Here is a 27,439-nt window from a genome sequence, read left to right on the forward strand (position 1 = left end):
GGGGAGGGGGCATAGAAGCATTTCAAATGTTAAAAGGCAGGGACTGAGTAGATGTTTCCCATGATAGGGGAGTCAGGACAGAGAGCACACTTCTGGATTTTAAAACAGGGGCAGAGGAATTTTTTTGAGCCAGGAAGTGTGTGAACCTTGGAATTTGATACCATGGGCTGTTGTGGAGGCTAAGTCATTGGGTGTATTTAAGACAGAGATTGTAAGGTATCTGAACAGCCAAGATATCAAAGGTTATGAGGAGAAGGCATTTGGTGGGGGGGGGGGGGGGGGGGTGAGGCTGAGTGGGAGAATGGATATGCTCATGAAGGGCCGAATAGCTTATTTCTGTTCCTAAATCTTACGTCTTTCCGTCATAGTATTAGTTATTTTGTGAGTTCATGAATTCATTCCATGACGTGCTTTCAACCATTGATGAGACTGAGAGGTACTCTATTGCGACAAGCACGCCTTTCTAACCACTCTCTTTCCAACACGCCCGCAGTCTGAACAAGGGTCAAACGTGAGTATTGATGCAAAGTGAGTGTAACCGCTTAAATGGAAGGTGCCTGCTTCAATGCCGACACTGGGTCATCAAAACGTGGTTATCTGTCTAAACTGTTCACATTTCCACGAAGTGATGGTGCCATGCGAACAGACCCAGCTTGATGAGGCAAAAGGAGGGAGACTAACCCTCGACGTGATATTGACGTACGCTGGGCATAAAGAAAGCCGGAAAGCCATGAGAAAAGTTTCAAGGTGCCCATTCTCACGGGGACAATAACCTCTGTACATTGGGCGAGGGCGGTTCCAATGCTACCTGCTGTGCAGACGTTCTCACCCCGGAGCATTTTTACACTGGAATCCAAAGAATTGAAAGCTCTTATTTTACTCTTTCTAGCTGCCACGGACAATGGCCGCAAAGTGTGTATTAATCTATCTCCAACGATTATATCAGTAATGATTGAATAGTTTAATGTTGATGTTTGTTTAAGACAAATTCACAGCTGGTTTGTCTGCACTGGGTGCCCAGTCCCCGCTCCACAATCGGAGCAGCTCGGGGCGGGTTGTAGCGCTGCGATAGCACCGAGCTGACCGAATCCCTTCCCTGACCGAATCCCTTCCCTGACCGAGCCGGGGGTGGACGAGAGAATGAGCAGAGCCTGGAATTTCCGCACTCACAGGCCAGCGAGGCCGACTCTTTGTGGTTTTTTTCGTGTTGTTTCGGGCCATATGCAGGTCCCTGTTTCGGCCACGGTCGTGTGCACTCGTTAACATTGACATGATAAAAACTGTCCTGTCGAACGGCAGGGGAAACCAGGAGGGAGGGAGGTTCTTAATCAGCGGGCACTTTGCTGCGTTTTCTTCTATCATTTTCTCTTAACTCTTTCCAGAATCTATGGCTGAGAACCAATTGAAAAATTGCAAAACCTACGTCGCTTTCTTATTTTTTTCTTTATTAAGTCAAGATACGTCGACTGCCCATTTCTCTCCATGGCTGCCAATAGCTTCCCATTATTTGCTTTGATGGGCTGTCGTCTCACATCGTTCCTTCTGTTGCCTCCACTCCCCTCACCCCGTCCAGACGCAGGATGCTGCCTCCAAATCGATCGAATGAGTTGTCATTCTTCATGTAAACGCTTGCTTTAAAATAATTATCTGGTGTGTTCGTACATAAACCATCCATTCATGGGTTTAATAACTCAGATCTTGTTTTGATATTTCATTGCCTATCAGATCTGGGGCAATCCCTGCCTCGCTCTGTTCTCCGCCCCCGCTGAGTTCCACGGACTGAAATCTGGCAACGCCCCGTTTGCCTGGGGATCCCAGCACGTCACTCAATCTCGCTCGCAAGTGAACAGAAGACGATGGCTTCAGACTCCGGGAGGAGCAGTCGCGGGGTGACGTGTGTGTTAGCGGGCAGCCAGTGCTACTGATGGTTACTGCCAGCTCTTCGTGTTCAGCACAGACAGCCGAGAGCGAACGAAGGCGATGGATTCCATGTTGACCGAGAGTATCGAGGACGCGAGCTTGGAATTGCTGCTGGAACGAATGGACGACATGATGGATGCCCTGGAGGTGCTGTACCCGCTGGAAGGTACGGCGCTCTACCCGCAGAATCGGATGGATCTGACCCGCGGCTCTGATGGACTGGAGCGGCGGGTTCCAGAGGAGAGCGGCGGGGACTGCAGGCTTGCCACTGTCAGATATGGAACGGTGGAGGATTTACTCAACTTTGCAAATCAGGTGTCAAGCACTTCCCACACTCTCAGACAGGACAGAAACTCCGAGGCAGGAGTCATGTTGAATAAGGTGAGGAATTTACAACTCCAACAAAATCGTTGTTCAATATGATAGACAAGTAAGAACTACGTGATCCTTCTGGACCTAAATGACTTGATGTGTTGAGCTTTGGAAAGGGAAATTACGTTTCTGGGTTTAAGCTTTTTGAAGGGTATTTTCGAAGAATAATCGCACCAAGCTCCCAGCCACACGGGTAATTTGTCTTCTAACTTGGGCAAGGGAATGCATATGCTCCCCTAAACGGGGACGATTCCTTGCACCAATGCAGATAGCACGGATGGGAACCTTCCCTTCCACGTGAGAGGGAGGGACAGCGCAGAAATAGGCCATTCGGCCCGCTCTGTTCGTGCCGACCACGACTTTGAGCATTTGAGCCGGAAGCTTCTATACCTTGACAATTCAAATGCTAGTCGAGAATATTCATGAAATATTGTGAGATGATTTGTTTCACCCGGAAGATGGCACTTCCACCAGTGTCTCTCACATTTCAGTGGCAATTTCTTAAGCTAATTTCATTTGATATTTTATCTATTTAAAACAATGGGCCATTGACCTGAGGCTGAATTCCATAGTGATATTAAAAGAAACAAGGGTGTATTTGCACTTTTTGCGTCCATTTCAATCTAACCCCAAATCACTCAGCAGTTTCCAACAAGCTCTCACAAACGGCAAAGCTAATCACATGAGAATTTCTTTCAGACAGCTATAGCCATCAATAATGGACGTTATCGGGTCAATGTGGACGTCTCCTTGTTCCCATGGAAATTTGCTCATAGACATATCGGGCCTGGCTACATTCCTCGAGGTACTTTTGGAAAGTGCCACCTTGCGCAGGACGTGAAGACAAAAAAGCGCATGGCTTGCAAATTGGTAAGATAGGTTTTTTTTTCTAAATCAAAAACCCTCTTTTACATTTTCATCTTCATAGAATCTAACTTTTTAACAGGCAACAGAAAAGCACATACGTTTGATTGTGGAAGTCTGTTGGCATTATAATTCTAGAACAGTTTGCTAACACTCAGCATCATCGGCTGAACTAATCTTCCGCAATCTCTCTTCTCAGTTCCAAAACAAAACAATTTGTTGATTAAGTTATATGTTTTTTTTTCATTTTAGATTTTTAGTGCCCTGTTCCTGGAACTTGCAGCATAGCTCTGTAGAAATAATAACTTCCCTCTTAACTTCCTGCAGCCTGCTTTTACTTTTGAACTTGGTTAATAATTAGCCTGAGCCAGTTTTTGCTCATTCTTTTCATAATCTGTAAAAGTTCACAAAGTATTTGGCGTAAGGGGAGGTAACTAAAATGGGGTAGATGTCTGTCCTACCTAGTTGACTGATATTTGTACACCCAACCACATCAGGGGACAAACTCAGGAGAGTCCTCATGTTTGATTTTGATGAAGAAATGCAGAAATATTCCTTAAAAAGAAGGCCTGGTCTGGTTTTTCTATAGAGTAAACAAATGAGAGGAGGTGTCCTTGAGGACAACAAAATTTCTACAGGGCTCCAGACTGTCTGCCCTGATCAGAAGTCTAGCACCAGAGGATGTGTTCTCAGGAGAAATGTTTACATGCGGAGGATAGTGCATCTTTGGAATTTTCCATCCTGAAGGCTCAGAATTCTTTCAAAATAGAGATTTATATATTTCTAGGAATCAAGAAATATGGTGAAAAGGCCAGAAAACCAACGGGCTGTTAGGGCTAGATGGCCTACTCCACCTTGAAAACCAAAATTTCCTGCTGAACTATTTGAATGGTCTGTGAAACATGAATTAACTACAATCAAGGTGCAATGCACATAGCTTTCACTGTAATTATTATTTAATACTGGGGCAATTTTGTTGGTTTAAGGTTTCAAAGCAAAGGCCAAGCACTTTCTTTAATTCCAAAAATGTAAAATTGGGCAAAAGACATAGTTGTAGTGCTGGGGAGAATTTGATGCTATTTTTTTGTTAAAGTTGTACAGTTTGTTACCAAGTGAAAACTAAGAAAAAATTTAAAAAATACCAAGAATGAAAAAAAGAACAAAATAGGAGGAAAGGTTTCAAATTACAACCCATAATTTAATGAAAATCCTATCCTAAGTATAAAAATACCCTTAATTTTTTTGTAAGGGATTCCTGGAAGGCTTGCAAACTAAGTGAATTGCAAGCTACTTTAGTAAGCTCAATAGGCTAGAAAGGAACTCCATTCTGGCATGCTTAGGAGGTGTTAGCTAATGCCATTGACAGAGACTGTGGTATGTAAAATGCTCTGCTCAAGATCACAAGGAACTGCAAAGAAATGAAAAAGCTGCAGATGCTGGAATCTTAAGCAAACAATGAGATGCTAGTGGAACTTTACGGGCCATGCAGCATCCAGAGGTAGAAATGGTCAGTCACTGTTTTTGGCTCAAGACCCTTTACTGAGATTTGATAAAGGGTCCTGACCCATAATGTTGACTGTCCATTTCTATCCATTGATGCTGCTCGATGTGCTGTGTTCCTCCAGCATCTCATTGTTTGCAAAAACAATTGTAAAGAGTTGTGAACACCATCTCAGACCATCACATAAATACCCTTCTCCTCCATTAACATAACAATTACAGCACGGAAACAGGCCATTAGGCCCTTCTAGTCCGCACCGAACCAAACACCCCTCTCTAGACCCACCTCCCTGCACAATGCCCATAACCCTCCATCTTCTTCTCATCCATAGACCTGTCCAACCTTTTCTTAAATAATACAATTGACTCCGCCGCCACTATTTCTCCCGGAAGCTCATTCCACACGGCTACCACTCTCTGAGTAAAGAAGTTCCCCCTCATGTTACCTCTAAACCTCTGCCCCTTAATTCTTAACTCATGTCCTCTTGTTTTAATCTTTCCTCCTCTTAACGGAAATAGTCTATCCACATCCACTCTGTCTATCCCTTTCATAATCTTAAATACTTCTATCAAATCCCCTCTCAACCTTCTACGCTCCAAAGAATAAAGACCCAATCTGTCCAATCTCTCCCCATACTCCAGATGCTTAAACCCAGGCAACATTCTGGTAAACCTTCTCTGCACTCTCTCCACTCTGTTTATATCCTTCCTATAATTAGGCGACCAGAACTCTATCTAAGCTTTCTACTGCCTTGAAAAAGACATTAAAAGGATTGTCCTCCCACCCCAGCGACACACCCTCGTCCCATTAGGAAGAAAATTCACGTGTGAGTCCTGCCATTATCAGAGTCCAAAATGAATCTTGCACCAGTAAAATAAAGTTGCCTTAGCCCTTTGCTAACTATTCTAATTCTGGAACTTGCACTCTGTGCTGTGTTTTCACTGGTGTACTATGTATCGGTTGACTAGATGGACTTCTTACTTTACCTCTGTACATGGACAATAAACTTGATTTTAAACACTGTTTACTTGATCTTAGTAACCTCTGGGCTAAGAATGTGATAGACAAGCTAAGATTCATTCTTTTATTTAGCATCTAATAATGTTGGCTGAAAGCTTGCAGGTCAGCAGATGTGGAATGTGCGGCACTCCCCCAAATGTTGAAATAATCTATTGACTTTGACCGGCACTCTTCTCGCATCAATAAATAGCTATTTACATGAAATACTGTATTCCAGCTGATGTCAATCTCCAGCAAAGGAAGTGGGAAAAATGGGGAAATAGACTTCTTTTTATTCATGAATTACACAGTGCATTTTCTATTCAATTTTAAGATACCTGTGGAATACTTTAAACATGCTGACATTAAAATCCAAGCACGATTCCGCCATGAGAACATTGCAGAATTATATGGGGCTCTTCTCTGGAATGAGACCATACACCTCTTCATGGAAGCAGGAGAGGGAGGCTCTGTCTTGGAAAAACTGGAAAGCTGTGGGCCAATGAAGGAATTTGAAATTGTGTGGTTGACAAAACATGTCCTGAAAGCACTTGACTTTTTGCATTCCAAAAAAGTCATACATCATGATATTAAACGTAAGTTTTTTTAATGATTATCTTTTAAAGTCATGGGTGTGTAAGATGAATGTTGGAATGATATTTAATTTGGCTATTTCCTCACAGCCAGCAACATAGTTCTCATGTCAACCAAGGCAGTGCTGGTAGATTTTGGTCTCACTGTCCAGATGACTGAAGACATCTACATACCCAGAGATATTCGAGGGACAGAGGTGAGAATGAGCATTCTGATGTTACAATGGAGTTGTGTAAGCGCACATTTATTTTATCTATCATGTTACATCTCAAATTCTTTCAGATTGGATGCTTTTCATCTCTGTGTATTTCTGGAACTTATCTATTTTACACTATTTTGCCTCGTGTTCAGTTGACTTACCAGGTGTTATATTCTCTCATTCTGTGCGGACTTCAACCCCAAATAGCAGTCATGTTTCTCACATATTACACTAACAGTACAGAATCTGTAGCAGAATCAACAGATCTATAAATTCACTTGACCTCAGAATTGAAGTTTCAATTCCTTTTAGAGATTTTCTGATTTAAAAATAAACTAATTTGGTGACGAGTTGCTTTAAATTGCCTGTGTCTCTGATAATGCGCATATTGTAATGGTTGGATATATTTTTGACAGACCCTCTCCAACTTTGGTGACTGCATTGTTTTTGGATGGTCTGTTCCATGTTTGGGAACATTCCCATTTTATGGTTTACGATAACAGAGAGCAGGAAGTATTCAGAATGGGTCTAGTTTAGGAGAATAGAGAAGGTGAGTAGAACAATGGAATTTTGAATTCAAGCACTTTCTATGGAATGAGATGCCAGAGGAATCAGTGGAGGTGGGTAAAGTTACAATGTTTGAAAAGGATTTAGACAGATAAAGATTTAGAGAGTAAAGGTTAGAGCAGCGGTTCTGAACCATTTTTTTTCCACTCAAATATCACTTTAAGTAATCTCTATGCCATCAGTGTTTTGTGATTAGTAAGGGATTGCTTAAGGTGGTATGTGAGTGGGAAGGGAAGGTTGAGAATCACTGCTCTAGAACCAATTGATACTGAAATATTTTGCTTGAGAAAAATTGTCATTGGCCTATTTCCTTTGGAGTTATGAAACTGTGCACATAACGAGTCAATTAGGTATGATTAAAACACTGGTTTTCAAACTTTTTCTTTACACTCACATACTACCTTAAGCAATCCCTTACTAATCACAGAGCACCTATGGCATAGGGATTACTTAAAGTGATATGTGAGTGGAAAGGAAAAGGTTGAGAACCACTAGGTTAGAGTGATATGGTCCAATTGCATGCAAAATGGGACACGCTCAGGCAGACAACTTCATTGGCATGGATAAGCTGGACAAAGTGGCCTATTATTTTTATGTCTGTGATTTTAAGGCTTCTTTATTCAGCAGGTATTTATATCAATTAATCATTTCATGTAATTGTTAGCATTTTTTTAAAACAAATCTTTCGGCAGTTCCTTCATCAGGTTTGGTGAGGCTTATGACTGTTGTGTTTCTAAGTTTCTTATGAGTTGTATTGTGATTTCCTAATTTAAGATGTGCCAGTGGGGATAAGGTGTTAAGAGCCTAGTAGAATGCATATTTGTAGAGTGTTGGAATGAATGTTTAATCATTTCTCTGATAACCTCAATCCTTGGCGACCTCCTTTATTTGATGGTAAATGTGATTTCTGGAAAAGGATTCTTGAGACAATCTCTGGTCTTTCTTCTTAAATCTTGTTTTTTTTTTGAATAATTTATGTAAAAATTTGAGCCACATTTCATTCAAATATATTAATTCATCTACAAAAAACAATGTGGTACATACCAAATCCCTCCTCCCCCCACTCCCTCCATTCACCCCAATACCCTTCCCTCCAATCCCTCGCTCTCCCTACTACCCCCAATCCCAAACATAGAAGAAAGAAAGAAAGGAGGTACACTCATCAATAACATAGTTAGAATCCACGGAATAGGGTGACATGCTGAAGAAAGTTCAAAACTTTAAACCCATATAATCCAAATAGGGGCTCTACATTTTCTGATTTTAAAAAAAGATAATTATCACGTAAATTATATGTTATCTTTTTTCAATGGAATGCATGATCTCAATTCCACATGCCACCATTGCAAACTTAAATCAATCTCATTTTTCCATGTAATTGCTATACATTTTCTTGCTACAGCCAAGGCTAATCTCAAAATTGCAATTTGATACCTATTCAATCTCAATTTCAAACCCAACATTTTAACATTACCTAATAAAAATAATGTTGGTTCCATCAACAATTTAAATATTTCTCTAAAACCTCCTTAATTTGTGTCCAAAAAGGTTTAATAGTATCATATGACCAAGTAGAATGTAAAAAAAACTTGCTCCTTTATGACACCTAAAACATAAATCTGAAGAAACTAAATTATATCTTTTTAATTTTTCAGGAGTTTAAATAAAACTGATACATAAAATTATAATGAACTAATCTATATCTCACATTGACAATCTTAGTCATACTATCTTTACATAAATTTCTCTAATCGTCCTGAACAATTGCTATTCCCAAATCTTTTTCTCACTTTAATCTAGACTTATGCAAATCTATCTTTGGCATTTTATTCTGTAATAACGAATACATTTTTGATACAATTTTTTTCTTCCCACCTTCCATAAGTAGAATTTCGAATTTTAACTGCCTTGGTAACTTTAAAGCATGTCCAAAATTAAACAATAATAAAGGGTATTTTGTGGTATTTCATATTTTTCTTTCATTCTTTGAAAGGAAATAAAATGACCAGCTTCATAACAATCTCGTACAGTTTTAACTCCTTTCTGATGCCATATTTTCAAAAGTTGATTATTAAGAGTAAAAGGAAAAACGTTTTTACTGATACAAGGGGCGTCTTACCTGAAATCCCCCGTGTACCTATTTCCTCATTTATCATACTCCATAATTCAATTAAATGTCTCAAAATAGGTGAATTATAAATAAATAGTAATTTAGAATTCCATTTATAAATAAATTGCTCCATCTTCTTCTCACCAATTTTAGTTAACTCAATATTGGCCCATCCTAATGAATTTTACAAATCATTCTATTAATATATTTCATTTGTGCCACTTTATAATAATTTTGAAAATTCAGTAATTGCAAGTTAACTTTTGTAAAGATACCCTAGCCATTTTATCTTTCCACAAAAACTTCCTAACAATAGAATTCAAATCTTTGAAAATGTTTTGAGGAACTTTACAAGGAACATCTTGGTTTTTTTTCATTCTTTCTTCCTTCTTTCTTGGGGGAGGTGGGTGGGGGAGTGTGTGTGTGTGTGTGTGTGTGTGTGTGTGTGTGTGTGTGTGTGTGTGTGTGTGTTTGTACCACATGTATAATGGTTATGCAATTTCAATGATTTGGATTGTAAATTTTATTTGGTGATTAAAACTTAGAAGTAGAATATTTTTTAAAAAAAGCATTGAGAGCCCAATGCATGAAGGAGTGGAAGGATGTGGGAGTCTGAATTTTTTCTAGACTGCCCAGCAGAAAGTGACGTGGGAAGAGGCACAAAAGAATGTTGGGACTTCAGCAGGGGATCACAAGATACTTACTCACTGTAAAGCTTCAGAGACAAGTTCATGCTATCCCGAGTGATCACTAAATTCAGACCCGGGATGAGTTAATGCAATCTCTTTGGTCCCATTATTTCTGCCACAGACCAGATTGTAAGATTGATGCATATAGTCGGTTGAATTAACTGACTTTAGAGTAGGAAGCACTTCTTCTGGAATAGAGGCCACAGCATCTGTCAGGTTCTTTGCTCGTCATCACTGTATAGTCACAGCTGGGGAGTGATATGAACATTGCGCAAGAATTTGCCAAAACTGCCAAAATCCATGCACAAGGAGGGGAATATATTCAAGATAAAAATTTTGATTGAAAATGATCTGCACAAATAAGTTTAAGTAGTGCTAGTAAATGTTTGTAGTTTATTTGAAGCTGCATTTTGCTGCGGGAAATGTTATAATATAAAAATAGTTATCTCCTGTTAATGATGAAAATCAACAATCAGAAAATAGAATAGAAAATGCTGAATTTGGAAGCATCTATGAAAAACGAGACGCACAAAATGTTGGTGGAACTCAGTGCATTAGACAACGTCCATGGAAGACAAAATATCGTCAACATTTCAGGCCAAAACCCTTCATAAGGAATAAAGAGTTAACTTTTCAGCTCAAATGCCCTGTCAGACTGAGTGGGAAAATAATTAAATTTAGAGACAGAATGGAGAAAAGGATGCATCTCTGTCTGCAACTTAAAAATAACTTATTTTTTCTCTTTCCCATTTTTGGCAGAGTCTTTGACCCGAACAATGAACTCTGTTTCTCTTTCCATTTAATGATGCTTGTTTCTGAGCTTAATACACAAGGAAGTCATTTCTTGGATTCCAGATGGATTCATTTCAATAGGTTTTCCTGTTGGTAAATTATGTTTTGCATGTGCAAAGAATTAATTCCAAGTAAATGATATTGGATTCAATTGTCCAATTTTTTTTTCATTTGTCAGTTGCAATAAAAGTTGGCTGGCTTTAGTTTATGCACTTCTGTGAAATTAATGAGTACCGTGTCATTGTGTGCCTTGCAAATAAGATAAACACAGGGACAGCAAAGCAGGTTTTCCCCTCAAAATGTTGATTCTAAAGTCTCTCAGAAAGAAGCACAATGATTTCAATGTATTGGTAGCAGAAAAAACAGTGTTGCTGGATTTCCCATGAAGCTCAGGGCACAGGCTAGCCTTAATGGGTTTTTGCTTGACCTTTGGGAAATGCCTCCCAGCAACAGTACAATCAAAAATGCTGAATTATCTGAAACCTCACTGATTTCACTGAAGATATTGCACAGGGGGCAAAGGAGGGTTTTTTTTTTAATTGTTTTAATATTGGTGATTAGTTGATGTGCTTCTATTTTAATTGAATTATTTACTTTGATATGTTTCAAATTTCTATGATTGCCCAAACCAATTACATTAATTGACAGTTTTGATGGACGTCTAAGTTTGACTCCTAGTTTTCCGGTCTGCAAAACTCTGTCAGACATGCAACAGGGGTGGGAAATCTTCACTTACAGCCTGGTTGTCATTCAAACTTTGCCCCTTGACTCAAGGGTGTGAAGGATCTGTGATGTTGGAGACCCTGGCCAGAAAGTCCAGCAGCAAGTACAGTGCATGTTTTTAAAATTAATATGACCTTCATGCAATGGTTTTCTAAAAGGATTCATAGAATCATAAAAGTGTACGGCTCAGAAATAAGTCTTTCCACTTCCTCCATGCCAACCATGATGCCAATCTACATGAATGGCATTTGCCCGCATTAGCTCCACATCCCTCAATTCAGTTAGGATTCAAGTACTTCCAGTTCAAGTTCAAGTTTATTATCATCCAATTGCACAAGTAGAACCCGATGAAATAGCATTCTGCAGTCCTCAGTGCAAAACATACAGACACATAACCAGTCATAACACACATACAGACAAACGAGACGTGCAGGTTTCAACTGAAGGGGAAAAGTTTAAAAGGCATCAGATGGACAATTTACGCACAGAATGTGGTGGGTATATGGAAAAAAAAACTGTCAGAGGGAGAAGTGATACACTGACATTCAAAAAGACATTTGGACAGGTAGAAAAGATTGAGAGAGAGGTAAAGACAAAATGCAGGGCTATTAGCCTGTGGTAAGCATCTTGGTTGGCCAAGGGGGCTGTTTCCATGTTAGACTATCCAAATCTTTAATTAATTTGGGTGTGACCTATTTATGGTGCAGGGTTTGCACACATTTTAATTAGATCCTAAAGAAATCCATCCAGTATCTCCAATAAATTGGTCTGGACAGTCAATCGATGTACAAGCTTGAAACCTTCAGCTGGGATTGCAAAAGACATGAGCATAATGAACAGAAGAACACATGGAATAAGATATATGTAAGGTGTAAATACAGGTACTCTCTGACTTGCGACCTATGCGACTTGCGTCCATCCACAAACATAACTGAATTTTTTTTTTAAAGAAAAAATATTAAATTTATATGGTTTATATTGCATTTGACAAACTATAACAGGGATACATGGCACGTAAGAGTCAAAATGTGCATACTCACCTTGTTCGTCAGCATCCCAGGGTCCATAGGCTGGGCGCGGCCCTCTTGATTCCTGTGCGCATGCAGAATCTAGAGGGCCGCACCCAGCCTATGGACCCCGGGACCATGGTATGCTGATTAACAAGGTCATCATGGACCAGAATGTGGAAAGATTCACCAAGGTTGATCGATAAACTTAGGAAGCTTTAAGTTGTTATTTGTCAAATCTACGAGGTGAAAAAGATTTGATTAAAGAGTTTGCTTTCTGACTTCACACGTGGGCAAAATTCCGACTTACATCCATTTTGAGATAAGATTGAACCTTCGGACCCAATTATGGTCATAAGTCGGGGACTACCTGTATTACATTTGGTCATTTTAACAACTTTTACCTGTCTTTTTAAAAATGGAAACGTTTACATTGATCCAGTTGAATCTTCAGGTTTTAGTATTCCTAAACCTGTTTTTTTCTTTGGCTTGGCTTCGCGGACGAAGATTTATGGAGGGGGTAAAAAGTCCACGTCAGCTGCAGGCTCGTTTGTGGCTGACAAGTCCGATGCGGGACAGGCAGACACGATTGCAGCGGTTGCAGGGGAAAATTGGTTGGTTGGGGTTGGGTGTTGGGTTTTTCCTCCTTTGCCTTTTGTCAGTGAGGTGGGCTCTGCGGTCTTCTTCAAAGGAGGTTGCTGCCCACCAAACTGTGAGGCGCCAAGATGCACGGTTTGAGGCGTTATCAGCCCACTGGCGGTGGTCAATGTGGCAGGCACCAAGAGATTTCTTTAGGCAGTCCTTGTACCTTTTCTTTGGTGCACCTCTGTCACGGTGGCCAGTGGAGAGCTCGCCATATAACACGATCTTGGGAAGGCGATGGTCCTCCATTCTGGAGACGTGACCCATCCAGCGCAGCTGGATCTTCAGCAGCGTGGACTCGATGCTGTCGACCTCTGCCATCTCGAGTACTTCGACGTTAGGGATGTAAGCGCTCCAATGGATGTTGAGGATGGAGCGGAGACAACGCTGGTGGAAGTGTTCTAGGAGCCGTAGGTGGTGCCGGTAGAGGACCCATGATTCGGAGCCGAACAGGAGTGTGGGTATGACAACGGCTCTGTATACGCTTATCTTTGTGAGGTTTTTCAGTTGGTTGTTTTTCCAGACTCTTTTGTGTAGTCTTCCAAAGGCGCTATTTGCCTTGGCGAGTCTGTTGTCTATCTCATTGTCGATCCTTGCATCTGATGAAATGGTGCAGCCGAGATAGGTAAACTGGTTGACCGTTTTGAGTTTTGTGTGCCCGATGGAGATGTGGGGGGGCTGGTAGTCATGGTGGGGAGCTGGCTGATGGAGGACCTCAGTTTTCTTCAGGCTGACTTCCAGGCCAAACATTTTGGCAGTTTCCGCAAAGCAGGACGTCAAGCGCTGAAGAGCTGGCTCTGAATGGGCAACTAAAGCGGCATCGACTGCAAAGAGTAGTTCACGGACAAGTTTCTCTTGTGTCTTGGTGTGAGCTTGCAGGCGCCTCAGATTGAAGAGACTGCCATCCGTGCGGTACCGGATGTAAACAGCGTCTTCATTGTTGGGGTCTTTCATGGCTTGGTTCAGCATCATGCTGAAGAAGATTGAAAAGAGGGTTGGTGCGAGAACACAGCCTTGCTTCACGCCATTGTTAATGGAGAAGGGTTCAGAGAGCTCATTTCTGTATCTGACCCGACCTTGTTGGTTTTCGTGCAGTTGGATAATCATGTTGAGCAACTTTGGGGGACATCCGATGTGCTCTAGTATTTGCCAAAGCCCTTTCCTGCTCACGGTGTCGAAGGCTTTGGTGAGGTCAACAAAGGTGATGTAGAGTCCTTTGTTTTGTTCTCTGCACTTTTCTTGGAGCTGTCTGAGGGCAAAGACCTGTCCTCTGTTTGCGCGAAAGCCGCACTATGATTCTGGGAGAATATTCTCGGCGACACTAGGTATTATTCTATTTAGTAGAATCCTTGCGAAGATTTTGCCTGCAATGGAGAGCAACGTGATTCCCCTGTAGTTTGAGCAGTCTGATTTCTCGCCTTTGTTTTTGTACAAGGTGATGATGGTGGCATCACGAAGATCCTGAGGCAGTTTACCTTGGTCCCAACAAAGCTTGAAAAACTCATGCAGTTTGGCATGCAGTGTTTTGCCGCCAGCCTTCCAGACTTCTGGGGGGATTCCATCCATACCTGCTGCTTTGCCACTTTTCAGTTGTTCGATTGCCTTATATGTCTCATCCAGGGTGGGAACCTCATCCAGCTCTAGCCTTAGGGGCTGTTGAGGGAGCTGGAGCAGGGCGGAATCTTGGACTGAGCGGTTGGCACTGAAAAGAGATTGGAAGTGTTCTGACCATCGGTTGAGGATGGAGATCTTGTCGCTGAGGAGGACTTTGCCGTCTGAGCTGCGCAGCGGGCTTTGGACTTGGGGTGAGGGGCCGTACACAGCCTTTAGAGCCTCGTAGAAATCCCTGAAGTCGCCAATATCCGCGCTGAGCTGGGTTCGTTTGGCGAGGCTAGTCCACCACTCATTTTGGATCTCCCGGAGTTTGCGCTGAAGATGGCTGCATGCGCGACGGAAGGCTTGTTTCTTCTCTGGACAGGACGGCTTTGTAAGGTGAGCCTGGTGGGCAGCTCGCTTCTTTGCCAGCAGCTCCTGGATTTCCTGGCTGTTTGCGTCAAACCAGTCCTTGTTTTTCCTGGAGGAGAAGCCCAGTACCTCTTCAGTGGATTGCAGTATGGTAGTCTTCAACTGATCCCAGAGGGTTTCAGGGGACGGGTCCGTGAGGCGGGTTGCATCGTCGAGCTTTGCTTTGAGGTTTGCCTGGAAGTTTCCTCTCGCTTCGTCTGACTGCAGGTTTCCAACATTGAACCTCTTTCTGGGGGCTTTATTGTTCCTGGGCTTTGGCTTGAAGTGAAGGTTGAGCTTGCAGCGAACCAGCCGGTGGTCAGTGTGGCATTCCGCGCTAGGCATGACCCTGGTGTGGAGCACATCTCGTTTGTCACTTTCTCGCACCAGGATGTAGTCCAGGAGGTGCCAGTGTTTGGATCGGGGATGCATCCAGGTGGTCTTAAGGCTGTCCCTCTGCTGAAAAAGGGTGTTTGTAATGACAAGTCGCTGTTCTGCGCAGAGCTCCAACAGGAGGCGCCCATTGTCGTTGCACTTGCCGACGCCATGCTTGCCCAGATGATTATTCACAGTATTCATTTATTTGTTCACAGAACATAGGTAGCAATTTGACCTCATGTTCTGCAGTGAACATGTTTGTTTAATGAATCTTCAGACATTTCTGTGATATATTGATTAAGTGTTATAATTGTTGTGGATGTACAGTGCATTCAGTGGGAAAACAATACCTTAAATGAGATACGTTATCTGTTCCTTTTAAACAAATTAATATAGTGTTAAATCTATGCAGCGTATGTGAAAAACTCAACTTTTCTGCTTTGTACTGCAGTAGTCAGAGATGCTCTAGATAGTAAAGATGAATAAAAGCTCATTCTGGTTTTATTTCTCATAGAGTCATGTTGTTCATTGTAACATTATAATTGTACCTGCTTCTATATCCTCCTCTGGAAGCTCATTCCAGGCAAGGACTATTCTCTGAGTGAAAAAGTTGTTCCTCAAGTCTCTCTCCTCTCAACTTAAGCCTATGCCTTTTAGTTTTAGAATCACTTAACTTGGTGAAAAAGACTAAGCATTGACTTTATCCATACTCTTCATGATATTATAAACCTCTATAAGGTCACCCCTCAGCCTCCTAAACTCCATGGGATTGGGGGCAAAGTATTGATGTGGATTAAGAACTGGCTGGCAGGTTGAAGACAGAGAGTTGGGATAAATGGCTGGTTCTCTGAGTGGCAGGCGGTGACCAGTGGGGTGCCACAGGGATCTGTACTGGGACCCCAGCTGTAAACAATTTACATTAATGATCTGGATGAGGGGATTGGATGTAATATCTCCAAATTTGCAGATGACACTAAGCTAGGAGGCGTTGTGTGCACGGAAGAGGGGGTCAGGAAGCTCCAGTGTGATTTGGATAAATTGAGGGACTGGGCAGATACATGGCAAATGCACTACAATGTGAATAAATGTGAGGTTATCCACTTTGGTAATATAAACCGGAGGGCAGATTACTATTTGAATGGCAATAGATTGGGAGATGGGGAAGTGCAGAGAGACCTAGGGGTACTTGTACATCAGTCTCTGAAGGCGAGCATGCAGGTACAGCAAGCGGTTAAAAAGGCAAATGGTATGTTGGCCTTCATATAAAGAGGGTTTGAGTATAGGAACAAGGATACCTTACTGCAGCTGCACAGGGCCTTGGTGAGACCACACCTGGAGTATTGTGTGCAGTTTTGGTCACCTGATCTAAGGAAGGATGTTCTTGCAATGGAGGGAGTGCAGAGGCGATTCACCAGGCTGATACCTGGAATGGCAGGAATGACTTATGAGGAAAGATTGCGCAAATTGGGATTGTACTCGCTGGAGTTTAGAAGATTGAGAGGGGATCTCATAGAGACATATAAAATTCTGGCAGGACTGGACAGAATGGATGCAGATGGGATGTTTCCAATGATGGGAAAATCCAGAACCCGGGGCCATGGTCTGAGGATAATAGGCAAACCATTTAGGACCGAGATGAGGAGGAATTTCTTGACCCAGAGGGTGGTGAATCTGTGGAATTCATTGCCACAGAGGGCAGTAGAGGCAGGTTCATTAAATATATTTAAGAGGGAATTAGATCTATTTCTTCAGTATAAGGGTATTAAAGGTTACGGAGAGAAGGCGGGGGACGGGGTACTGAACTTTAAGATCAGCCATGATCTCGTTGAATGGCGGAGCAGGCTCGAAGGGTCGAATGACCTACTCCTGCTCCTATCTTCTATGTTTCTATGTTTCTATGAATAAAGACATCCTATACAGCCTCTCAATTATTCAAGCCCTCTAGTCTCAGTAACATCTTAGTGGATCTCTTCTGCACCTTTACCAACAATGACATCCTTCCTATACCAACGTTCTGTGAATAAATAAATGAACACTCTGATTAATCAAGATGTTACAATATGGTCTTAGCTCGCTGTATCATGATACATATATTTTTCACTATCCTATCCACCTGTTAATTCTATCAGTAAACCAATCTATCCAATCTAACCAACCAACCTATCACTGTTCTACAACACTTTCAAGGACTCTTACCATTTACTGTGCAAGTTCTGCTCTCATTTGACTTACCAAAGTGCAACATCTCACACTTGTCAGAATTAAATTCTCAGTTAAAAGGGACATTTGTGATGGGGTTATCTCTCTGAACTGTTCATGATATCGAAGAACAGATCCGTGTGTATTTAAAAATGGAGTGCAACTCTCATGCTAAATGCTGAAAACTTGTCAAAGTATGATCTGATCTGCGCAGAAGGATTTTACATTCTGCAAAATAAAAATGAAAATTTTTGGAATTCCATGCCTTCAACCATCATTTTTCAAAGATAACCCAGAAGTAAGAATGAGTAGCAGTAATTTCATACTTATAGCGTCTGATTTTGTATTCACTACACATTCATGGAATTTATGGATGGGAGGTAAAAGCATTTATGTCAGTGGTTCTACCATTGCCAATTGGAAAGATATTTTGAGACTGATTGTAAGCTACGATTTAACCATAGATTAATTTGTTTTTAATTTTAGTTTTATATGAGCCCAGAAGTTATTACCTGCAGAGGACATACGACAAAATCAGACATCTACAGTCTTGGATCTACCATCATCCACATGCAGACTGGGAATCCACCCTGGGTGAAGAGATATCCGAGGTCAGCCTACCCATCTTATCTGTACATCGTAAGTTTCCAATACAACGGATCTGAATAAAAACTATAGGCACTGTTTCAAAATCAAGCACATTTTTAATTGAGTAAGTGCAGTGTTTATTAAGATCATTCTATATGGGACAAAAACATAAATTGTTTGATTGTGTTGTTAAAATTGCACGCTGAAATTGATGCAAACTGTAGATACCTATTTTAAAATGAGAAAGCTGCATGTTCAGCCAAGGCACACATTACAGGAAACCAGGTGAAATAAATTGTACTGCTTGTGGGATTAGGAAATGTTAACATTGTGTGTTGGCCTTTTTTTGAATACAAGAGCAGAGATGGCTTAATATAATTATACAGGGCCTTAGTGAGCCCACATCTGAAGTATTGAGTAGAGTTTTGGTCTCCTTAATTACTTGCTTCAGATGGAGTCACAACAAAAGGGATGGGAAGTTCTTTCATCAGGGAAATTGAGTAGACCATATCTCAATTCTCCAGAAGTTGGAAGAATGAGAAGTGACTTCATTGAAATACGCAAAAGTCTCAGAGGGCTCTAGAAGTTGGGTACAGAAAGAATGTCTAATATGATGGAGTCCAGAACTAGAAGTCTCAGACTCAAGATGAGGGATACACAATTAAGGTCAGAAATGAGGAGAAATTGCTTCACTCAGGGATTGGTAAATCAACAGAATTCCTTCTCCTACACCATTAAAATGGCATTTTAAACTTCTACTTTTGCCATCATAAGTACAAAGTTTCAGTAAACTGTCCTATTTATTGATTTGCATTATAATCCTTCTTAATGAGCCCCACATTATCTTTTCCTCTAATTAAAAAGCAAACAACGTCAAACTATGTACACTATGACAGGCTCGGATTTGACTGGAAGAGGCTCCAAGGTGGTCCCTGGTGGGTGATGGAGTGATAAAGGTCAGAAAAATCCTACTCCTTTACAGGCTTTTGTGCCAAATTACAAAGAATTTTATTGGGAATCGCGAGATTCCTACCTGAGGCTTGCATCTGAAGATGATCCAAAGACAAGCAGTTATAGGGAAAAGAGAAGGGCATCAAGATTGCTTTACTGTCATGTACAGAAGATGTAATATTACACAAGATTGCCTATGCCTGCCATTAGGCAAACAAAGAGTTGCCATTTGTATCACCTGCCACCCCTTACAGTATGAGAAAAAGAGAAGCAAAAGATAGTCCCTTTAAAAGTGACTGAGTGTTTGTGGATTTGCATCTAGCAATCCCACAGCCTCTGCAGCTACACAGAGTCCTGTTCGATCCATCAGCAACCCGAGCTCCAGATCCAAACCTCCAAAAAGATCAGGAGGCCCTTCAAGAACCCTCCTTGCCCTTAGCACCCTCTCGAATCCTGGCTCCAACACCAAGTTCCCATGAGCCAGTCTCCAGCAATTCACAGCCCCTATGGGCCCCTAGCTGCTCCGCCACTGTAGTCACGGTCCTGCAGGATCATCTCCTCTGCTTCTCCTTCTCAATGGCGGGGGGTGGGGGGGGGGTATTCTCCTCATTTCTGGTGTCCAGCTCATGACTGCTGCTTCCCAGAGTCTCCAACCCCTCATAGCCACTGCCAAGTATTGGCACTGCCATCTTGGGCAGGGACCTCTGTGGATACTGGATTTTAGTTTAAAAACACCGTCGGCTCCTTTAACACACTATTTAAAGCCTGTATGAAGCTGTCAGCATTAATTGAATCCTTCAGAGCAGCACTGTGTCTCTGCTCTCTGGGGCTTGCACCAGTGGCAGTGCTGCAGTTACACAGCTCCATAGCGGCCAGTTAGGCAGTCTCTTGTGGTTAGGTTTGAAGAAATTCTGGACTCTGTATCTGAGCAACTGTGCATCAGGCCACAACAACTTACGGTTCTGCAAACAGTAGATTAGAAACTTGATTCAGGAAAGGACATCGGGCAAAGTGCAATTCCTCTGCCTGCCTTCTTAGCAAAACATTAATAGGTAGCTTTGGAGGAGTTGGACAGAAAGAAGAGAAATACAAATGGAAATAATAAAGAAATAGATGGTTGTGTGACTCTCAGCTAAAACTCACTGATAACCTGAATGAAAACAGCAGCAAAATCCTCACTGAGTTCCGTTTGTTGCTGAGTCAAGATGGGGGACCGATAGCATCATAGAAATTAAAATATTTTTGACAAAATATTGGAAGCACTCAGCAGCTCAGACCAGCATCTACAGAGCAGGGAACAGAGGTAACCCAACAGGTCAATGGTCCTTCTGTGACAAAATTCTGATGAAGGGCATTTAATCTATCTCTCTTTCCATGGAGACTGCCTAACCTTCTGAATGTTTCCAGGATTTCCTGCTTCCATTTGTTTTTGGTCGCCTGCAGAACAGCTCGGGTACTGAAAGCGATTTGTCTATCTATTTATTTATTTATATCTTAAGAGTCGCGGCATGGAAACAGGCTCTTCCAGCCCAAGACACCAATTAGCCTACAAACACAGTACATGTGTTTTTTGGAGGGTGGGAGGAAACTGGAGCACCCGGAGGGAACTTAAGCTGGTCACAGGGAGAACGTACAAACTCCTTACTACTGCCAGCACTGGTTTCAAACCAGGGTTGTTGACATTGTTGTGGCATTGTGCTAACCACTAAACTAACTGTACCACCTTTAACCCTTTGAACTCCAGCCATTTTTAACCTTTCATAATATATACCCCAGACTGGGTCCATGGGTAAACCTGTACGAACCAGCTGGTGGATGGGAATGAAACCAGGAAACCTGGAATACAGAGCATAAGCACATATTGGTAGTCCTGTAAAACCAGAACATGAGAGTCCAAAGCATTAATGGGAGACAATGGATAAGAACGTATGCTGCAAATATAAAAAATATCAGCAACATTCCTTTCTCCTCCTCCTAGTTTGTACAACTGGCAAGTTGCTGTTGGTAAATTCTTTTCTCTTTCCTGAAGATCCACAAACAGGCTCCACCACTGGAAGACATTGCAGAGGACTGTAGCTCTGCCTTGAGGCAGCTCATTAAAGCCATGTTGGAGAGAAATCCAAAGGAACGGTGGTCTGCAGGGGAGCTGCTGAAGCACGAAGCTCTGAACCCGCCACCTGAAGATCAACCCCGCTGCCAGAGCCTTGACTCAGCTCTCTTTGAGATCAATCGTACTTTCGGGAGAAGGGAACTGGAGTTGCCCGAGCAAATTTGCGGTTGGTCCTTTCATTTGCTTTAGCCCGGGGGAAATAAAGATGTTTTGGAAACAAGTGGGATGGGTCATTTTAACTCCACACAGGTTATGAAAGCAATGGGATAGGGTGCATTGATGATGTACGTCTGTCCTGTCCATTATCATTGTGGAAAGTGAAAATGACATTGCTCTCCATCTCATCAATCTGCTCTGTGCAAATTTGGCTAAAATTATATCCCAAACTCACTGCTTTAACAGCTTTAAGGGTACTTAACCAACTAAAGATAAAGCTGTTGAATCCTGCAGACTGGGTCTGGTTGCAGTTATTAATCTCACCACTTTCATGTTAGTGAGGGTAGAAAGTGATCTGGAACTTCTATTCTGATCCTACTATAAACTATATATTTGAACATCAACCTAAAACAGAATGCAGTTACTTTTGACTCTCTCCAATCCCTGCAAATAACCTGTCCCTTCACTATCTAAGTTTGTGAGAACCAACAAATAGAAAAATATTTGAGCAGGAATTCTCACAACCTCACTATCTGTATCTCAGATTGTGTGAATCGATTATGGTTTTCACACAGCCATTGCAATAATTTCCCGTCGATAATTTTCACACTTACCCTCCTTAGTGGCTGTTTAAACAGGAAGGATGTTTACACAAAATATCTGAGTCGCGGTGATTTCGAGTAAGACATAGACCCTGTGTGCAACGTACAGCGTCACTGCAACGACATCCATCATGTACGACGTATTCATAGCCCATTTTTACAGATGGCCTGCAGTTCAGTTTTGACTGCAGGCAGTCCACAAAAATATCTAGGGCTGCTGCAGGAAAAATCTCAGAATAGGTATGAGTCGCTCATTCCCGTTCCAAACTTTTTACGCAGTATGCATGCGGGAAATTTTGAAAATTTCCTGTTTTGCAGCGGCTTTATAAAAACCACAAATCAATATAAATGAGCAGAATTTCTTGTGTGAATCTCCATAGTGGTTTATAGTAGAGGAATTGCTTTGTGGTAATGTTAGAAAGATTATAGCCAATTCTACTGAGATCTCCCACAACAGCAATCACAAAGTCCAGATAACCTTGATTGTGAGGCAAGACTGAGATTAATTGTTCTACTGACCTAAGTGTCCTTAACTTGATTTTAACACCATCTGAGAGAGAGCAGACTGGTTTAACAAGGCATTAAATACTTTGTTTAAATAACAAACAAAGGCATATCAACTGAAGGCATTAACTGATTTGTTCAACATAATTTTCCGAAAGAATTTATACAGGTACTTAAATTGTGAATCACTTTATCATCCCATACAAGACCTGGATGAATGCAATTTGCAGTCCTTTCTGAAGTTACTTATCAATCACAAGACCTTTTTATACTGAATGCCCATTTTTGCAGTTACCCCAATTACAACTCCATTTCCAGATATTCTGTTTTCCTGTCCTTATTGTTCAAACTATTCTGCATCCTGAGAGCAATAGATCAGACTATTAACTCCATGGTGTTTTCTTTATGCTGTGTGTTTGGAGTGAAATTATTTGACTTATCATCTTTGCACTCTATCCTATCTAAAACAATGACAACACAATTAACTGTCAATTTGTAGGGAGAAAAGAAATTTATAAAGTTGTTTCCATATTTTCACAGAAAATACAATTAATGAGTCTATGGCAATGTAACAAGCAATTCCACTAGTCCATTTCCCAACTTATTTCTCTGTGTTCTATTCCCTGAAGCATCTTTTCAATACCTACCCTGATTCTCACACCGGCCAGATAATTGAGGAGCCATTTAGTTACCAACAACCAGCATAGATGAAAGAACCCAAAGCACCTAGAGGGAACCCATGCATCACAAGGAGAGCATGCAAACTTCACACAAGCAGTACTAGAGATCAGGATTGAATTTGGGTTGCAGAAACTGTGACATAATTGCATTATCTGCACACAACTGTGCTTCCCCTTAAGGAGATGGATTGGAATATCAGGTTTTGCTGTCAGTGATATAAAATGTAAAAGTCATACAACAGAAACAGGCCCATCAGCCTGTTCATGCTGACCACTTACACTCATTTAGCAGCACTTTGTCCATAGCCTTCTCTGCCTTGGCCACTCAAATGCTTATTAACATACTTTTAAAATATTGTGACAGTACCTGCCTCCACCACCTTCTCAAATAGTGTGCTAAAGTTTGAAAACTCCTGTGTGAAAATATTATTTCTCAGATCCCTCCTGACCCTTTTGCTCCTTACCTTAAACCTGTGTCCTTTCATTTTAGATGTTTCCATTATGAGGAGGCCTTTCTCAATATCCAAACGATCTATGCCCCCTCATAACCTTGTAAATCTCTAATGGGATTTCCTTTGTCTTCTCCACTCTAGTTGGTCTGCTTACAATGGAAACATCCTACTTCAGGCAATATCCTGGATAATCTCCTTTGTGCCCTCTCCAGTATAACCAGCTCCTTCCTATTGGGTGGCAAAAGTCAAAGTATAAATGTGCATTTTTGAAGCAAGTAAGATGATTTTCAGAGGTTGGAGTACAATTCAGGAGCTTTACATTTTAAGAAGAGGCAGACAATTTTGAGGTCAAAATATGAATTGATTAGGATTCTGACTGACAAGACCTAATTCAATGCAAAGTGCAATTTTCATTAGAACAGAAGATTTTAGATTGCTTTGACAGAGAGCTTTAAAATCCCAGTGGAATATGTCAGATGAGTGTGGTGAGATCTACATAAAATGAATCGCAAGGCATTAAGGATGTAAGGGGAATTAGCTTGAACGAGTGGATTGTAAGGCTGAACTCACCGACTAGAGACAATATCATCCTTTGCAGATGTCTAAATGGGTTTCTGCAGAAAGTCAAATAAAGGCATTTAGACACTGGCAGGCATTTTGGATTAAGAATTTTGTTCATGTGGAGGATACTATCAACACAGACAGGTTAGGTTCACTGTACAGTAAACATGAATTGCTATATAAATCACTGGTTCTCAGCATGAACTCATTCAAGGCATTTTACATGAACCATTGAACCAGCTATGATTTAAAAAAAAAAAAAAATTTTCAAATACACAGATGGAAGGTTGTCTATTTCATGAGGAAGTTTAGATCTCATACACACCAAGCAGAAGGAATGTCCTCCAAAGATGGTAGAAGTGAAATTAAAGTAACTCTCATAAGAAAGGGGGAGTAAGACTTGCCATTATTTTGCAATGTGCAGGTTACATTATTTAAAATTGCTAGTATAGTATTTAATATGTGATGAGGCTCTTTTAGCATTCTGCTGTGTGCTGTACAGCATCTTCTGGGAAAGGAGATTAGATAAACAATCCTATCCACTGTTATATTTGAAATATAATCTCTCCATGATCCTTGTGGCAGCACTAAGAAGCAATGTTATCCAAACTGTTTTACATTGGCAGTCTGCTCACAGCCACAGTGAATGTCATCCATCAACGTTGTGTTTGTTGAGCCCAGCACTAACTTGATTCTGGTACATGGGAGGCTCAATTGGGGCAACTATGGTTTCTACTCCATACAAAAGAGTAGATTCCTGAGTACATTATTCCAGGGTGAGTTCTTGGGGTTTTCCCTGTTTATCTGACATATTCTACTAATTTTATCCATATAATTCATACCTGTAGGGCTACCACAGGTTGTGTTTGGGCTTGCTTCTGCTTTGGACATGCTGCTCTGCCATCCTGCTGAAGGTCACTACTGCATTTGGCCAGTTAACTCTCTGATGACAATGCAGAACTGGGTCCTTACTGCAGATACAATGGCCTGAGCTTAGCCTGTTCATTGACTCATTCCTATTTCCCCAAACTTCTCCTGACAGAACACAGACTCCGGGATTTCAGAGTCACTTTGTCCAGCTCATTTTTGCCCTTCTGAGGTTAGATAGAGAAATGGTGTGAATATGTAATTCCTGGCTATTAATCCATTAAACTGCAACCATGACTTACGAGCCAGAGAAAGTGCAAAAACTGCCAGGCTGAAATGGGAGATATATATATTCTTATTTTCTTTCAAAGTCCATAACATTGGATTTTACTCTTTTGAAGTTTAAAAGAGATCGGTAAAACTTGATTATCCTAACTTATTTTCACTTTCATTCTAGATAACTCCATGTGCAGCACTGAAGAATCAATGGTGGGGAAACGAAACCGCTCTCTTTATATTGACTTTGGTGCCTTGGCTGGATATTTTAACATCATTAGGGGTCCCCCAGGATTAGAATATGGCTGACTTCTGTTCTAAAGCTCCAAGATTCCCCTTGGTCTGTCAGGCCTTAAAAGAAAAACACGGTAAACAACAAGAGGAATTGGCAAGCAGCTATAGTTGTGTAGATTCAGAGGATTCATTTGGAGAATGGACAGGGTGGGAGGGAAAGTTGGGATGATGTGTAGAGGCTCAGATTTATTTTTCATCATTGTGAAAGCATTATTAAGAAAATAAAACTTAGTTTTTAAAAAAATGATCACGTGTATTATCCAGTTAACATCCATGGTACTGAGTTCTTACTGTGAATAGTATTGGAGACCGCAGCAAGGAAGACAAATTTTGCAAAGTTTTCTGCAACAGCTTTGTTTTCCTCTGTTGCAGCTAGAAGCTTGAATGATGAATCAAACTTTCCGCTCACTCTCTTTGTTTTCGGTGATGATCGCTGATTAATGTATTTCTCTAATGAAAGATTGCTCAACGTGATGAGTTAGACTTGTCAAAATGCAATGTTCCTATGGAAACAAGCGCATGTATATAATGAATGCTATGCAGCCAACTGAATTGCACACAAAGTGTGCTGTGGGTTCCCAGTAACCCAGTAGCTCTGTAAATGTTGTGAGCTGATAGTTGTAGTATACCCTATGGGAAGGGTCAGCCTCTGCTTTGTTCTGCAATTCATTAAGGAATAGTGCAAGCAACCATGTGTTAACATCCTATGTTTTATAGTCCTATTACTTCATCAGCTGCTGGAAATGAAAATAAGTGAAACAGTTTGACCGTTCTCTCTGAAACAAAAGCAGTGTATTCTTGTGTTATTTCTACTATGTTATTATTTGTTTACTTTTATGATGTGTGCAGCTTAATGGCATATTAATTTAATGCAGAGGAAAGCTCAGAGAATTTGTGCAGCTGAACTAAGTCAACATTATGTACTGTACTGATGTCTGAAATATTAAAACCAGTGTGTGTACAGATAATGTTAATGAGTTCATTGTCATAAACATAAACACAAGGTACATATGCACTGAAGTTCTTACTGGAGCCAAACAGGTACTTTGTGGGGGAAAAAAAGCAACTCCAATAGTAGAAATTAAATTATCAAATATAAAGGATAACTATCATATTTTCCTGTTTATGATTTTTGCCCAGTTATACATTAACCAAAGATCATACAAGATCAAATATTATTAAAAGGGCGGTAAGGAGCCGATGGTAATGAATGAACGTGCAAGTTGTAAGACTGCTGCAAAAACCAGCCAGTTCTTTAGAGAACAAATGCATCGAGATCAGATTTCACCTTCTTTCTATGTACTACGCACGCAGAGCCAACATCTACTCCGAGCACTTAAAGACTTTGGTGAAATTTGAGTAAAATCACTCCTGCACAAAAATAAATGTGCATTAATGGATCCAATTTCTTAGCCTGTTATCCAGACTCAGTTGATCCCATAGATGATTCAAGTTTTATTGAAATGACATATGTGCTGAACGAATTGCTCTGATCTAATAGTTTTTAAAAAAAGACCCCCCCCATCACATTTTTGGGCAATCAATGTTTGCCTCAGTAGAAAGTCCAGTACACTGAGAATAATTTCAAGGTATAGAACTTTTATAGACATATATCATATTCTTTTTACATCAGAATTGTTGACCTAGGTCTGATTAAGTTCACTGCGCCTCACTGAAACTGGTGCCCATAATGTATTTCTCTAATGAAACTTGTGTTTGAAACTTGTGTTTCAATTTTCTTGTTCTTAATCCTTGTATCTCTGTTTAACAGTCAAATAAAAAATAACTTAAGACTCCAGTCCAGAATTTCATTTGATATTGAAAGTTTGTTGTCAAAG

General features: G+C 40.9%; 1 protein-coding gene across 7 annotated transcripts in view; it reads left to right on the top strand.

Annotated features, from left to right (window-relative positions):
* The window catches only part of map3k8 (mitogen-activated protein kinase kinase kinase 8), a 47,748-nt gene extending 20,355 nt beyond the window's left edge, over positions 1 to 27,393 (top strand). For 5 of the 7 annotated variants that reach the window (XM_069914501.1, XM_069914502.1, XM_069914504.1 and 2 more), the window contains 7 exons: positions 1,726 to 2,301; positions 2,992 to 3,162; positions 5,991 to 6,252; positions 6,340 to 6,446; positions 18,047 to 18,199; positions 21,129 to 21,375; positions 25,489 to 27,393. In XM_069914501.1, coding sequence (XP_069770602.1) covers positions 1,981 to 2,301; positions 2,992 to 3,162; positions 5,991 to 6,252; positions 6,340 to 6,446; positions 18,047 to 18,199; positions 21,129 to 21,375; positions 25,489 to 25,616 — 1,389 coding nt within the window. In that variant the 5' untranslated portion in view covers positions 1,726 to 1,980 and the 3' untranslated portion in view covers positions 25,617 to 27,393. Of the gene's footprint in view, positions 1 to 337; positions 512 to 1,725; positions 2,302 to 2,991; positions 3,163 to 5,990; positions 6,253 to 6,339; positions 6,447 to 18,046; positions 18,200 to 21,128; positions 21,376 to 25,488 lie in introns of those variants that run through there. The other 2 variants (XM_069914506.1, XM_069914507.1) reach the window with 2 other exon arrangements.
* The last annotated feature ends 46 nt before the right edge of the window (positions 27,394 to 27,439 follow it).

The sequence above is a fragment of the Narcine bancroftii genome, chromosome 1 (assembly GCF_036971445.1).
Source record: "Narcine bancroftii isolate sNarBan1 chromosome 1, sNarBan1.hap1, whole genome shotgun sequence".
NCBI lineage: Eukaryota > Metazoa > Chordata > Chondrichthyes > Torpediniformes > Narcinidae > Narcine > Narcine bancroftii.